Source organism: Panthera uncia, chromosome B4, assembly GCF_023721935.1.
Source record: "Panthera uncia isolate 11264 chromosome B4, Puncia_PCG_1.0, whole genome shotgun sequence".
Lineage (NCBI taxonomy): Eukaryota > Metazoa > Chordata > Mammalia > Carnivora > Felidae > Panthera > Panthera uncia.
The window spans coordinates 11,937,506-11,952,771 of record NC_064809.1 but is presented as its reverse complement, the minus strand read 5'-3'; the positions used below and the strand labels follow the sequence as shown (position 1 = coordinate 11,952,771).

The 15,266-nt window shown below is 49.3% G+C and overlaps 2 protein-coding genes across 2 annotated transcripts in view; one reads left to right on the top strand and one right to left on the bottom strand.

Moving 5' to 3' along the window:
- Nucleotides 1-3,452: 3,452 nt before the first annotated feature.
- On the top strand, nucleotides 3,453-12,293 carry UCMA (upper zone of growth plate and cartilage matrix associated). Its single transcript, XM_049624606.1, has 5 exons — nucleotides 3,453-3,574; nucleotides 3,898-3,963; nucleotides 4,053-4,148; nucleotides 7,728-7,826; nucleotides 11,843-12,293. The coding sequence occupies exons 1-5, from the start codon at nucleotides 3,517-3,519 to the stop codon at nucleotides 11,938-11,940; spliced, it is 417 nt and encodes a 138-aa protein (XP_049480563.1). The 5' UTR covers nucleotides 3,453-3,516; the 3' UTR covers nucleotides 11,941-12,293.
- A 448-nt stretch (nucleotides 12,294-12,741) lies between these two features.
- MCM10 (minichromosome maintenance 10 replication initiation factor) overlaps nucleotides 12,742-15,266 on the bottom strand; it is a 44,618-nt gene continuing 42,093 nt past the window's right edge. The window contains exon 20 of the mRNA XM_049624597.1: nucleotides 12,742-12,935. The gene's annotated coding sequence lies outside the window, so the exon portion shown is untranslated. The remainder of the gene's footprint in view (nucleotides 12,936-15,266) is intronic.

Below are 15,266 nucleotides of genomic sequence, written 5' to 3'. Positions count from 1 at the left end.
TTTTTTTTTTTTTTTTTTTTTTTTTTTTGAGAGAGAGTGAGAGGGAGAATGAGAGGGGGAGAGAGAGAATCTAAAACAGGCTCCATGCCTAGCACAGAGCCTGATGCAGGGCTGGACCTCATGATTGAGATCATGACCTGAGCTGAAACCAAGAGTCAGATGCCTGACTGAGCCACCCAGGTGCCCTGGTGTCTTCATTCCAAAAAGATGTCTCCCAGGTCCCTGAGAAAGACATTCCTGGATTATAAGACCAGCAAGAGACTGGGAGAAGATCTGCATTACATCAAAGGGGCAGAGAAAGAATTTACAGTTTCAAGTTTTCTAAAGTAAATGCTCTAGAAAAGGGAGCCTATCATCAAGAAGAAACCTGTCTAAACTTCAAACTGAGGCAAATGTTAAAGCCATCTTGTTTGCACTTTAATCAATCCATGAATGCACCACAAAATTTGTTCCTGCTAACCTTGAGAACAATCCTGAACCCAAGGATACATTAACCTGTAAATTTTGGGTCCGTGTGTGTACCTTCTTATAAATCGTCCACTGAAATAAACTTATAAATGTTTCCTTTTACTGCCCTCACCCGGGAGTATTTTCATTAATTAATTCAGTAAACACCGATGAAGTACATCTGTGCTGGGCATCATTTTAGCAGAACAAGATAGAAACTTCTCTTCATCAAAGAGACCTCATAGCACTAGGGGAGAAAGATGAGTAAATGAACATGTAAAATATAATGTGAGATTTCCTCAAAGGTTAAATATGAAGGTTCCATTTGAACTAATTCTGCTCCAAGGTATCTACCCAATGGAAATAAAAACGGATGTCCACACAAAACCATGCAGCACAAGGGTGTTCATAATAGCATTACTTAATAATAATTAAAAAAAACATTTTTAAGTTTACTTTTTTGAGAGAGATAGAGTGTGAGGGGGGGAGAGGCAGAGAGAGGGAGAATCTCAAGCAGGTCCTGCAGGGCAGAGTCCACGTGGGGCTTGAACCCATGAAACTGTGAGATCATGACCTGAGCCAAAATCAAGAGTTGCACACTTAATCGACTGAGGCACCCAGGCACCCCACATCAGCCTTAGTTATGATACTCAAAAGGAAGAAACAACCCAAATGCCCATTTAGTGATGAATGGATAAATAAAATATGGCACATCTGTACAACAGAATATTATTCCGCATGAGGGAGAAATGGGAGTACTGATGTGTGCTAGACCATAAATGAACCTTGAACACAGTATCTAAAGTGAAAGAAACCAGTCATAATGGGCCATACATTGTATGATTCCATTTAGATGGAATGCCCAGAACAGGGAAATCCATAGAGGCAGAAAGCAGATTAGTGGTTGCTTAGAGCTTTGGGGGTTGGAGAAAATGGGGAGTGACTGCTAATGGGTATGGTGATGAAAGTGTCCTAAAATTGACTGTGGCTTAGTATATTCACAAAATTATTGTTGTGGGAAAACGAGAAGAGCACTGGATTTGACATTAGACCTGGTTTGAATCCCATAAGTGTTGGATACTTGATTTGTCCAATGATACGCCCTTTCTCCATGTTCTCCACCTCATTAAATGGTCTCGCCAACCATCCCCCCAGCTTCTCAAACTGGAAACGTGGGAGCCATCTAAATCCACACCTCCCAGCCTCTCATTACCCTTAGCTAATTAGCTGAGTCCTACTGATTTTTTTTTTAAAGTTTATTTATTTAGAGAGAGAGAAGGAGAGAGAGAGAGAGCACATGTATGTGAGTTGGGGAGGGGCAGAGGGAGAGTCTCAAGTAGGTTCCACACCCAGCACAGACCCTGGGATCATGACCTGAGCCAAAATCAAGAGTCAGATGCTCAACTGACTGAGCCACCCAGGCGCCCCACTACTGATTCTTTCTTCAGTCTTTGAAGTGCTCTGTCTTCTCCATTCCTGCCCACCCCCCACCTTTTGCTGACACCATCTCCCACCTGGACTACTGCAGAAGCCTTCTCTAAGTCCCAGCTCTTTAACCTAATCCCTCCCACCGTCCACATCACTGGGAGGGTAGTGTTCCTAAAAAAAAAAAAAAAAAAAAAAAAAAAAATCCCTCCTGTCACTTTGCTCAGTATCATTCAATGGTTCAGGACTGTCCTGACAGCAAACACATATCCGGTGATCCATGCATGCCAGGCACCATTCTAAGGACTTTGGATGCACTAACTCCAATCCTCAGGTTAGTCTACGTGGCAGAGGAGGGGATTAGACACGGAGAGGTCAAATGACTTGCCCAAGGCCATGCAGATGGCCAAGTGGGAAGCTGGGGTTGAATCCAGGGAGCCTGGTCAGGTCTGTGCTTACAGCCCACACACTAGGGTGTCTCACAAAGATGGAGACTCCTTCCTGTGACCTTGGCCCTTCCTACCTCCAGCCCCTCCACATGCTCCTGGGCTCTGGTATTACTGAATTGTCTGCATTTCCTCAAAAGGGCCTCACTTAGCCTTGCCATCTCAGGCATGGCCAAGAAGTTCACTGGTGAGACAACTGGGGGACAGGCCTCCCACAGGTGCCCTCACTCTCCCCACACCTTCGGGTACATGTGGGCTGTGCTCTAGGCCTAGCGATGGTTGTCATTAAGAACTCTCAACAATGACCAAAGCGCAACTCTCCAGCTAGTAAGAGTCGAGGCTGGCTCATAATCGACGAGAGCATGAAGAACACATCTCCAGAGAGACTGCGTTCCGATGGCCCCACAGAGCTCTGATTGGGTAGCATTCCCACTTCTAGGAACTCACTTCCTCCCCCACATGGGGTGTGCCTTTGTCTCCTTCTAGACACCCATGCTCAGCTGTGGGCTTTTCACACACTGTGCACTGCTCTCCCTCTGCAGTGAAAGGCTCACTGCCTCTCTTCCTCTAAGTCTTGGAAGGTTGCTGGGACCCCCGGAGCAGGGGTCTGTGTTTTGCTTGACAGGGAACATCATCAGCTGGGTGACTCGTCGAGGTGAGGGGTACTCTGGTTACGGTTCTAACAGCCCATGTATCCACATGAGGGTTGCCCGAGGGGCTCTTCCAGGCTTTCTGGTCCCTCCTGGCCTAATACCTCAAAGTCTCTCACTGAGGCCCTCTTCCCACCCCGTCTGCAGGCCTTAGCCTCCAGGACTAGAGTCCCCACCTACACTGGAGCAGATGCCAGGAGCTCTTTGAAATCCTGAGTCTGGGACTGGGTATTCCAACAGCAACTCCTTGGGTGCGGATCTTGGAAAGGCCTCTTCAAAACTGTCTCGGCCAGGGCCCTGACGACAGGCTCTGCTTCAGTGGAGGTTTGCAGGACGCCAAAAACATCTCCAGTGCTCCAGGAGGGGCAGCCAATGGAAGCTGCGGCTGAGACCCCTCCCACTCCCCACCATGGGCATCCGGGTCTCCTGCCTCCCTCCCCCCTGGCATGCCTGGCACAGAAGTGAGGACCTGGCGGCTGGCTTCAGGGTCTGCAGAACCCTCTCCGTCTGCCTTGTGGTTCCCAAACGGAGCCTCAGCCCATCCAAAGATGGCCTGGAGACAGCTGCTTCTCGCCTGCTGTCTCTCAGCAGCTGTGCTCCTCACTAGTGAGTATGGGGAGGCTCCAGGTTGCGCTGGTGTTAGGTGAGGCTGCTCGGGTGGCCCAGGTGGAAAGGGGGTGCTTACTGTGCAGATGACTGTGTCTGGTGTGTGTGTGTGTGTGTGTGTGTGTGTATAACAATAGAACACAGAGAAAACAGCTTGCCTGCTGGTTTCCTGGGGAGACTGCTCTATGGCTGGCATGTGAGGGACCTGGGACCCCACCCTGGGGCTGGGCAAGACACAGTGCCTAGGAAGAACTGTCCCAGCCCAGCTCAGGGTGAAGGTTCCCCTTGGGGTGCTGCAGCCCTCATGCTGTGCTCTCCCACAGCGCTGCAGGAGGGCGCTGGTGCAGCGGTGGGCACCCAGCAGGAGGCAGGACAAGACGTTTGGGAAGGTGAGTGCAAGGGCCACCCCGGGGTGCAGGGCTACTGAGGTGCCCCGGTGAGCCCATGCCGCTCGTGACCGGCCTCTCTCGAGTTTCAGATGTAGAACAGAAGATCTTCATGCAGGAATCAGATGCTTCAAATTTCCTCAAGAGGCGCGGCAAGCGGTCCCCAAAATCCCAAGATGAGGTCAATGGTAAGGATGCTGGAGGCCTGCCTTATGCTCCCCCCTCCAGTTCTTTCTGTCCCAGTGGGCTGGGCTGTGGGGCAGCAAGGGACCCAGGAGGGCTCAAACTGGGCCATTGGGTATCAAAGTGACAGCAGCTCTGAATTAGAAATTACACGTCCTCGATGGCAGGTCACGTCTTCAACTACACCGTCAGGGTAGGGAACAGAAAGGACAGTGGCACATCAAATGCACTTAATAGAGCTGAGATGCATCCCAATTTTGGAGAAGTTTAAAACGTTAAGGAGAAATAAGTTCTAGTCAAGAGGAAACATGGCATCTCAGTGTGTGCTTTTTGGCCTATAGAACAGTGCCTCGCATGCGAGAGCAACAGATTGCAAGGAGAGGGCACCTGGGAATAGGGGCTGGGACTCTGGGTCTGGTGACAGCTGTGCTAAGTGGCCTTGGCCACTTCCTCCCCTCTGGGCCTATGTTTCCTTATTTATAAGCCCCTGAAATTGTGGTACTCAGCTGGCAGTGTTTTGTTTTTTTAAAATTTTGTATCTAATACATTTGGAAGGCTTTTGAGCTTGGAATGTGTCTCCTCAGTCTGAAGTAGGTCCTGGTGTCCCTGCCTGGCAGAGACCCTCATTTCCATGACCTGCTGACCCTTGAAGGCATTTGAGTTTCCTGCCCTTGAACTAGATTCTTCCAAGGACTCTGAGCTCTGTCTCCAAGTCTATGGCTTGATCATTACTTGTGTGTCTGAATAAACTCTTTGTTTCCCTCGGCACACTCAGCAAGGTAACTTGCTCGGTATAAATAACAGGACTGTTTTCAAATAATGAAAATGCTTGGAGATGAAATTCCCCCCCCCCCCCCCGACAACTGAGTAAATATTAGCCACACTGGGAAAACCTCCAGGCCTCCTACAACTTGAGATTTAGAAGTTAACAAATGTCAAGAAACACTGAAAGGGCTGTGATGGATGGAGCCCGGGCAGTTCTTGATGGAAATCAGAGAAGCAACGTCCTGGCAAATTTTTAGCAGGGAGCAGGAGTGAATTCAGGACAGGAGAATAGTTTCCATCCTCATCAGCTGGTTCAGAACCACAAAGGGCATGGGAAGTCAGAGGCCCCTCACCCCAAACAGAAGCTCTGTGCATCGGTCGTGGGGCATCTAGGACAGGCTGAACACGCAAAGTGCACCTGAGCTCACTTGCTGTCACTTGGCCGACTCCGTGCACGGGAGAGCCCAAACATGTCTCAGCGTGGGTAAAAGGCATGTGACACTGATAGACTGGAATTCGGAACCGGGAAAAAGGCATCTGACATCGCGAAGCTTCTGGGGAAAGACGCAGGGTTCTTTTAGCATGAGGAGGAACTAATCCCTTCCTAAGAAGGGACACCCACAGTGCACCGGATGCGGTGTCGACGTGGCACTTTGTCCCAAATGTTGTTGGGCATTGCTGAGTCAGAGGTCTCATCTGTGGCGGCTCCAAAAAGGCAATGTGGGAAGACGATTTCTTTTTTGAAGTACATAGGAATGGCAAATGCTTCTTTAGGATTGGTGATGTCTCCTTAAGGCCTTGCTTCCTAGACTCCAAACCCCTTCCTTCCCATCCTCAGTGGCTTTCTGGTACCTGGAGCACACTGGGGCTCAAGGTGGGTCAAAAGGAAGACGGTGCCATGACAGGAATGTTCTGGGCCAAGGGGTGGAGTGTGGGTACCTGGGGCTCTGGCTTGTCCCAAGCTGTACCCCAACTGTATGACTTCGATTAGGTCACTGTACCTCTGTGAGCCTCAATTCCCTCCTAAGAATTGTATGAATGTTGGGCAAGGGTCGGGGGAGGCTTGGGAAAGGAAATTCCTTCCACCAGGCTCAAGAGTCCCACAATTATGTGGATAAAGGCACAAGTGTGGGGAAAACATGGGATGTACCCAAGGAAATCTGCATGGAGACCAAGTCATAGTTAACGGGATTTTTAATCTGAGTTCAACAATAATAATATAATATAATGTAATATATTATAAATAACTACAGCATGTTAGTCCCCCCTCTTTGATGTGATCGTGCCAGAGGGGTGTGAGGTGTCCTTCAGGGTCCAGTGCTTCCTGCACCAGACACGGCCTTCCTGATGTTGTGGATTTGCCCAGATGAAGCCCAGTTAAATTTTTTTTTAATGTTTATTTTTGAGAGAGAAGCACAGAGTGTGAGCAGGGGAGGGGCAGAGACAGAGGGAGACACAGAATCCGAAGCGGGCTCCAGGTTCTGAGCTGTCAGCACAGAGCCCAACGTGGGGCTCGGACTCCCGGACCGCGAGATCGTGACCTGAGCCGAAGTCAGACGCTTAACTGACTGAGCCCCCAGGCGCCCCAAGTTGAAGCCCAGTTAAAAGAAGTATCTTGATACTAAGAGAGCTCTCGATAACTTCCTCCAGACAACCAGAGTCGTCACACCAAAGCGGTCAAGATTTAAGGGTAGAAGTGGATGAACCTGGAAACTATTTTACACCTAAAAATCTATAATCTTGAATGGTTTTTTCAGGCTACTTTCAAGTGTGAAGCGTGGTGAGGTGTGATGTGCTAGTTCAGGTGGGGATTCCCACCGGGGCTCAAGGGGCTACTGGTGTAGCAGCCGCATAGAAGTGGACCTCCAATCTTATCATGTAGAGCTAAGAGTTCTCTGGCTTCCAGCAGAGCAAGAGAAGCCCGAGAAGGAAGCCACATTCCATCATGGTATGCCACCTCGAGTTCGGTAGAAGAGTCATTAAGGCCAACCCACACAAGGGGAGGGAATTGCCTAAGGAAATGGATAGCAAGGATCAGCTAAGATTTCCCGAACTCATGCCATGATTGTGCCCTGTGTACGCTTCTATCACAGCAACCACTAGGCATGACTTAAAAAAAGATTTTTTTTAAGTGTTTTATTCATTTTTTGAGACAGACACAGAGCGTGAGCAGGGAAGGGACAGAGAGAGGGACACAGAATCCCAAGCAGGCTCCACCTGTCAGTGCAGAACCTGATGTGGGGCTCAAACTCACGAACCGTGAGATGATGACCTGAGCTGTAGTCGAACACTGAATGGACTGAGCTACCCAGGTGACCTTGGGTGTCACTTATTGTTATTTCTTTCTCCTTATCTGAACTACTGGCCCCTAAAGTCGAGGGACACAACCTTTTTTACTTGCCTTTTTAATCTCAGTGCCTAACACACATTTTGGCCGTGACAGGTGCTCAAAGATGTTGAGTGGATTTGAAGGTATGGGTGCGAAATTGACTTTAAGTTGACGACTCCCTCCTGATTTTTGATCACAGGATTCCTAGTTTCTAACTGGCCCAGGACACTTGGATGCAACATTAATTTTATGAGTGATTGCTTTTCTCACTTGCAGAATGGCATGGTTGGAGAGGGTGAGTTCCTGGGCCCCTCAAGTTTTAAAGTTTGCGCCAGGAGTCAACCGTCTTAGCGAAACCGCCATCCTTCTCCCTCTCAAACAACCCCTCCCAACCAGGTTAAGTTTCTCAGGCAAAACAATTAGTGTTCCCCTAAATGCGTGCGGCTGCCCCCATTCTTGGAGGCAACTCTCGCCTCTTGCCCTTTCCCAGCGGAGAACAGGCAGAAGCTGCGGGCCAATGAGCTGCGGAGAGAGTACTACGAGGAACAAAGGAACGAGTTTGAGAACTTCGTGGAGGAGCAAAATGATGGTAAGAGCTCTTCAGCCAGGGTCGTTGGGGAAGTGGGCCTTTGTGGGAAAATCAAAAGTTGCCTCCATGTCTCCCTCAATTTAAATGTTAATTTATTTTATTTTGAGAGAGAGTGCACAGGCAGGGGAGGGGCAGAGAGGGAGAATCCCAAGCAGGCTCTGTGCCTTCAGCACAGAGCTCGACCCAGGGCTTAATCTCACGAACTGTGGGCCGAATGCAAGAGTCGGATGCTTAACTGACTGAGCCACGTAGGCGCCCCATCCCTAAATTTTAATTAGAGGAGGGAGGGAAGAGAGGCTCTTTCGGTTCACATCTTTGGGAGTCTTGAAGGAAGAAAGGCACACACGTGGCTGTAGACCTTGAGAAGGCGAGGAGAGGATACAACACGTAGGTTTCCACTGGCTCAGGGAATGTTCAGCTGATTCTATTTTCTACTCTTACGTGGGAATCACTGTGTTCTCTTAGCGGCTACACCTAGTGGCTTAGCTCGGGTACACGTGGGTTATACCTTTCAAGTACCTTGGATTCACATCAATACAACAGCTCTAGGAACCACTCATTCTGGAAAACCAAGCCCTTCATTTACCTATTCACTCTGATCAGCATTTTATTTGATGGCTGTAAGCAAACCAGGAAACCTGACCTCAGAAAGCAACTCACCCATCGTGTTGGACACACCATACATTTTGTGTTCTGCTTGTGTCCTATGCAGTTGCTGTTCATATCTTTTCTAGGCTTTGGCCTTTGCCTCAGTCTCTTCTTATCAGGCAATCGGCATACCTTATTCCCTCCATTAGCCCTCGGGCAGATGGGACTCCTACCTCCCTCAGGAAATGTTGATTTCATCAAGTCCTCCATGGAGGCAGCTGGGTATGGGCATGGGCAGAAGGAAGTTCTGTCTTTGAATCAGTCTCCCATGGGGTGGGATTTGACTTTGCATCTATTAAGCATACCCAAGTGGTACCCGGAGCAAAAATGTGTAGGAACATTTAATAGGCCTGACTGGCTGGCCAGAGTGTGTCGGCATACTCAAGTGGTACCCAGAGCAAAAATGTGTAGGAACATTTCATAGGCCTGACTGGCTGGCCAGAGTGTGTCGGTTTGAGTCTTTCCTCAATCATTAAGATGGAAATGCTCCTGATGCACTTGAGCTTGGACACAAGGCCTGAGGTTAGATGACCTTTGCTAGAGAAAGTCAGTGATTTCAGTTCCGAAGTTGTGGTCCTCCTGGCTTGTATGCTCTAGTGGATTTGTATGCTCTAGTGGATTTGCCCTTTTATGGCATCTCTTAGGAAAAGGATACAATCAACAGGTACCTGAGGGCTGCAGGCCATGCCCACTGCCTCGCAGGTGGCCCCTGAGGTATTGGGCTTGGATCCTGCCAAATCAAGCTTTCCTGGTAACGTCAAGACCAAGTTCAGGCTGTCTCGACTCAGAGGGAAATATTTCTGTTGGATATGTGTTTACCTTGGTGAACGGTTGGGAGAGGCATTTAAAAAATGAGCATATGGCCTGCAAAATTCCTTCAGTTTTTTGTTTTGTTTTTTTAGCACTTTTTTTTTTTTGCTTTTTTAGCGAGGTCCAAATCCCTCGCATCTGGGTGGAGAACACTCACTGTTTTCCCTTTCACAATGAGTTAGGGTGAGGGGCCAGGCACTCCGGGATGACAAGTCCTCTACTAAAGGCAGAGGAGACAGTGATCAGGGGCCTCAGGCCTGTGGGGACTGTAGTGACGGAGCTGTGATTACTGGCGGAGCACTTGCTCTGTCGGGCACTGTTCTGAACCCTCCAACCCTGACAACCAGCCTCTCAGGCCTTAATAATTTGTTTTTTAAACACTCAGGCTTAGAAAGGATCCCTAAATATCCAAGGTGCCATAGCTAGTCAGGGATTTGAACCAAGGTGTTTTGCCAGCAAAGCAACGTTCTTATGAGTGAAGGAGGATCACGTGTGGAGAAGTCTCAAGGACTCACTTTGATCTAGGAATTGGCTCGTGTGGACAGATGGAGTGAGGAGAGAAAAGAGAGCACCTCCACCCCCCAAACCCAGGAGAGGTCTTCTCAGAGCTTGATAAAGGAAGGAGGCAAGGAGGTGAAGCGGGCCCAGCCTGCCTGAGAGTGAGCAGGTGAGCGTCGCAGGAAGTGAAACTCATTTCTGTTTTCCTCCTCTTCCCTTGCTTCTGCCCCAGAGCACCGAGTCCTGCGTGGGGGCCGGGCTGGTAAGACCTCTACCCTGAGGGGGGGGCGCGTTCCAAGCCCTACACTCTCCTCAGTCAGGACCTTAGTTTTTCAGTTGGCTATCTTGATGTGACAGCATCACCTGTCTCAGAATAACTGCCAGTTGAGGTTTACCTCCCACCCCTTAAAAGCAAATGCTGAGGGGGGCGTCTGGGTAGCTCAGTCGGTTGGGCGTCCGACTTCGGCTCAGGTCACGATCTCGCGGTCCGTGAGTTCGAGCCCCGCGTCGGGCTCTGGGTTGATGGCTCAGAGCCCGGAGCCTGCTTCGGATTCTGTGTCTCCCTCTCTCTCTGCCCCTCCCCCGTTCATGCTCTGTCTCTCTCTGTCTCAAAAGTAAATAAACGTTAAAAAAAAAAAAAAAAAAAGCAAATGCTGAGGAACTACTATGGGTAAAGGAAAGGACTTGGATTTTCAAAGGAGGAAGTTTAGGCAGGTGGTCTGAGAGTGATTTCTGGACCAGAGGGACCTTCCTGAGAGGCTGAGAACCCCATCTCCAAGGCCCATCAGCGCATCTAAGACACCGGACCTATTCTGTTGTGGTGCCTGGCTGCACCTCTACTCAAAGCCACCATCTTTACAAGGCAAAGAGGCCTCTGAGTTCTGCCTCTGAAAGTGCCAGAGTAAACAGTGTGCTGAGCCCCTACTTCTAAGGTCTGCATGGCAGCACAGATCTGCTTCCACCTTCAAAGCCAGAAGCCTGGGTCAGGCCATCTGGAGTTGGCTGTGTGACAGCTGACTTGGCTGGAGACGCTCAGCCACATGCGGTTCCCTGCACAAAAGTCACATTGTTTGGGTCTTTGGGTCTTTACCAGGGAGGCCTTCCCTCTGTCGAAGTGTAATGGGGTGAGAAGAGTTTGGCACGACCTGGAGAAAAAAACAACTTCTATGTCAAAATCACGCCCTCAAGAGCCTTTTACTTTGAAAAATTTCATTCATATGGAAAAGTATAGATATTTCTTGGTTACCCCCACGTAACCATCACCCAGAATTAGCAATGATCAAACTTCCCTACACTTTGCTTCATCCATGCCCTTTTCTGGTTGGTTTTTAAAACATAATGTTGGGGGCACCTGGGTGCCTCGGTCAGTTAAGTGTCAGACTCTTGATCTCGGCTCAGGTCATGATCTTTCGGTTTTGTGAGTTCGAGCCCCACATCGGGCTCTGTGCTGACAGTGTGGAGCCTGCTTAGGATTCTGTCTCCCACTCTACCGCACTCCTGTTTGCTATCTCTCTCTCAAGATAAATAAACTTAAAAAAGCAAAATTAAAAAAAACCAAAAACACAACACATGAAGTTTTAAAGCCTGATGAAAAAATTCCTTATAATGCCATTGCTTGAAGTTGACAATCATTGCCTTCCATGATTTTTTTCGACCATAAAGCCCATCATCTCTTTTCATTATTCCTGGGTTATCTTTGTACTTTGTTTCTTACTTGTTATTTCTCTGAGCCAATTTCTGGTGAAGGCTGTCCCCCCCCCTTGGTGATTACGTACGGGAAGGGGCACTGAACCAACACATAGACCTTTGACCGGCTCTCCTGGCCTCCAGCTCTTTCACCTGCCTGGGCTTGGCTCTCATCTCCACCAGTGAGGCTTTTGGACTCACTGTTCCCTCACGTCTTTCACTTCAGATCTTCTGTCACCAGTGCACCCAGGCACAGTTTGTTCAGGTCACCACAGGGTAGGCAGTTTGGATTGATGGCTGACAAGAGCTTGGTGGCTCTCCTGAGGTCAGAGTGCTCTCTGTACTAACATGACGACCTCACCTCTGTTCCCCAGAACAGGAAGAGAGAAGCCGGGAAGCTAATGAGCAATGGCGCCAGTGGCATTACGACGGCCTGCATCCATCATATCTCTATAACCGCCACCACATCTGACCTCATTTTGACAGAGCAGGAAGATGGAGCTTGAAACTCACAAACCTACCCCAGGTGTCTGACCAACGCCTCCACACCAGCAGGCCCCTTCACAGGGTCTCAACTGGGGGGGCTCCTGGGCGGGGGGGCTGCTGTGGTAAACACACAGGCCTTTTGTTCTGATGTTTTAAGATGCCCTGGCTTTTGCTTCTTTGCAGATGATTTTCTGAGGTGAGCAAACACCTGCGGGGCCTCCTGGCACCGAACCTTCAGTGACGTCCCCTTATTTAGCCACTGTTCCCACAGTTAAGACTCCTGTCCTGTAGAACAATGAGAAGGGTCGCAATAAAGACGACAGATGACGTGTTCGCTTACGGCTTAGAAATAAAATTGCTGAGTCAACACTGTATCATCTTGTAAAACCTCACACGGAGCCGAGTGACACACGTCCCCCCTCATTGACCTGGGCTTTTGAAAGCCTGATCTCCAGGAGCGCTGCTCGCTAGTTTCTTGTCTCGGCAGTCACGCAAATGCAAGAGAGATGCCAACACAACTGGTTAGGTTAGACCCTTCTCTGGGATGGTTACTGAGCCCAGGGGCTTCCTCGTGTCTCCGAAGAGACTCAAGGTTCCACTGTGGTTTCCTAATTGCATCCATCAGAAGCCAGGGTTACAGCAAGACCGGCTGTGGCCAAAACTATAAAGGAGCTGAAATTTAGCATCGGGGGTCACCTCACTCTTCTGCCTTGTGCCCAGGTTACTTCAGGGCTGCCATAACAACGCGCAATAGACTGGGTGGCTTTAAAAAGTAACAATTTATTCTCTTACAGGTCTGGAGGCTAGAGGTCCCAATTCAAGGTGTCTGCAGAGCCGTGTTCCCTCCCTCTCTTTACGGGAGGATCCTGCCTTGCCTGCTGCAGCTTCTGGCGGCTCCAGGGCCTCCCTGGCTTGTGGCTGTGTCACTCCAATCTCTGCACCTGTTGTCATGGGGTCTCTGTGTCTCTCTTCTCGATATAACTTTTTAAAAAAAAAGTCCATTTATTTTGAGAGCAAGCGAGCACGAGGGCAGGGGAGGGGGAGGAGAGAATCCCAAGCAGGCTCCGCACTGTCAGAGTGAGCCCGATGTGGGGCCTGAACCCCCAAACCACAAGATTATGACCTGAGCCAACATCAAGAGTCGGATGCTTAACTGAGTCACCCAGGGGCCCCTTAAGTTTTTTTTGTTTTTTTTTTTAAATCTTAAGATCAGGAGCCACGTGCTTTATCTTCTTGTTAGGACACCAGGCACACAATTCAGCTCCTACCAGTGCCCCTTTCTTCTCCTCTCAACCACTCTGCTTCCTGCCCTGGACTCAGCATCTACCCCACTTCATCCTTGCTTCCAACCACCTTCAGGAATCCCACACTAAGAACACAAAACCACCAAGAACAAGAGCAGCAGGCAGTGGAGTCACAGTAGATTAGAAAATACAAAGGACACCTGTCCCCACCCCTGAGCCCTCTGCTCCCCCAGAGACGTGGGTCCCTGGCCAGCTGGTCGAGCCTGCTTCTGAGGATCCCAGGGCAGCACAGGGGGACTTTGTTTAAGGAAAAGCTGCTCAACGGTGGTACAATAGTCCATCAGAGGTGGGGTGAGATCAGGACAGTTTTTTTTTTTAATTTTTTTTTTTTTCAACGTTTTTTTATTTATTTTTGGGACAGAGAGAGACAGAGCATGAACGGGGGAGGGGCAGAGAGAGAGGGAGACACAGAATCGGAAACAGGCTCCAGGCTCCGAGCCGTCAGCCCAGAGCCTGACGCGGGGCTCGAACTCGCGGACGGCGAGATCGTGACCTGGCTGAAGTCGGACGCCTAACCGACCGCGCCACCCAGGCGCCCCAAGATCAGGACAGTTTTGTAATGAATGCATGTATTTTTAAGTAATCTTTTAATATTTATTTATTTTTGAGACAGAGAGAGACAGTGTGAGCAGGAGAGGGGCAGAGAGAGAGGGAGACACAGAATCGGAAGCAGGCTCCAGGCTCTGAGCCGTCAGCACAGAGCCCGATGCGGGGCTCGAACTCACGAACCGTGAGATCGTGACCTGAGCCGAAGTCGGACGCTTAACTGGCCTAGCCAGCCACACGCCCCTTTAAGTAATCTTTTAAAAGACTGATAAAATCTAGTGATTAAGAAATTGGGCGTTTTCCAAATCACCTCGTCAGCCCTGTGTTTTCTTACAAAAAGTCGTCAGCCCTGTGTTTTCTTACAAAAACTCCAAGCAGGAGCGAAACTGGCCTTCAGAAGCCAAGAAGGGCACCTGGCAAACCCTGTCATTAAATGCTGTTACATGGGCAGGTGGGATGGAGAAGTTGTTCTCTTCTCAGGAGTGTGGGGATTCACCCTTTGGAGACTCAGGTTTGGGACACAAGTCCCAGCACAACCAAAGCCCAAGCAGTGCCCAATTTTTCAGCGGCGTGACGAGCTTCTGATGAATGAACATGCCTTGAGGACTGGCAGCTGAGCCTTCGGAATAATCGGATTACGCTCTTTAGGAAATCGCCGAGGCGTGTGCTTGTGTGCTGTGCTACCAACACACCCCTTTGCTGTCTGTGGGATCAAATTAGAATGCTTCCAAAAGGAAATCAGGAGGGTAATGAAAACTCCTCAGAACTGGAAAAACATGCACAAAACGTTCAACTGAAAACTGCCATTTCACCACTTAAAATGTTCTTTACACTTTTGCTGCTTCTTACCCAATCTCCCCCTACCCCCTGCCCTCAGGCGCCCCGGATCTTTTCTTTTCTCTTTTTTTTTTTAAACAAGACATTTCTACCAGGAAATTATTTCATTTACAATAGGTGCTCAATGTAGCAAATTCAAGCAGCACAGATATCCATGACACATGGGGAACCTGGCTGGCTCAGTCGGTAGAGCGTGGGACCCTTGACCTCAGGCTTGTGGGTTCAAGCCCCTCAGTGGGTGTAGAGATTACTTAAAGATAAAATATTAAGAAAGAAAGAAATCCAGTACACAGGAGGAGTTTTGCCTTCTTGCCTCTCTAATTCAAGGTAAGCCCTGTCAGTCGTTTGGGGTGCATCCTTCCATTTTTTAAAAAATTTATTTGAGAGAGAGAGAGAGAGAAAGAGAGAGAGAGAGAGAGAGAAAGAGAGAGAGAGAGAGAGAGAGACAGGGCCAGGTGTGCATGAGTCGGGAGGAACAGGGGACAGAGAGAGAATCCCAGGAAGGCTCAGCACACTGTCACTGAGGAGCCCGAGGTGGGGCTCTACCTCCGGAGCTGTGAGATCATGACCTGAGCCGAAATCAAGACGCTTAACTGACTGAGCCACCCAGGCACCCCTCCTTCCA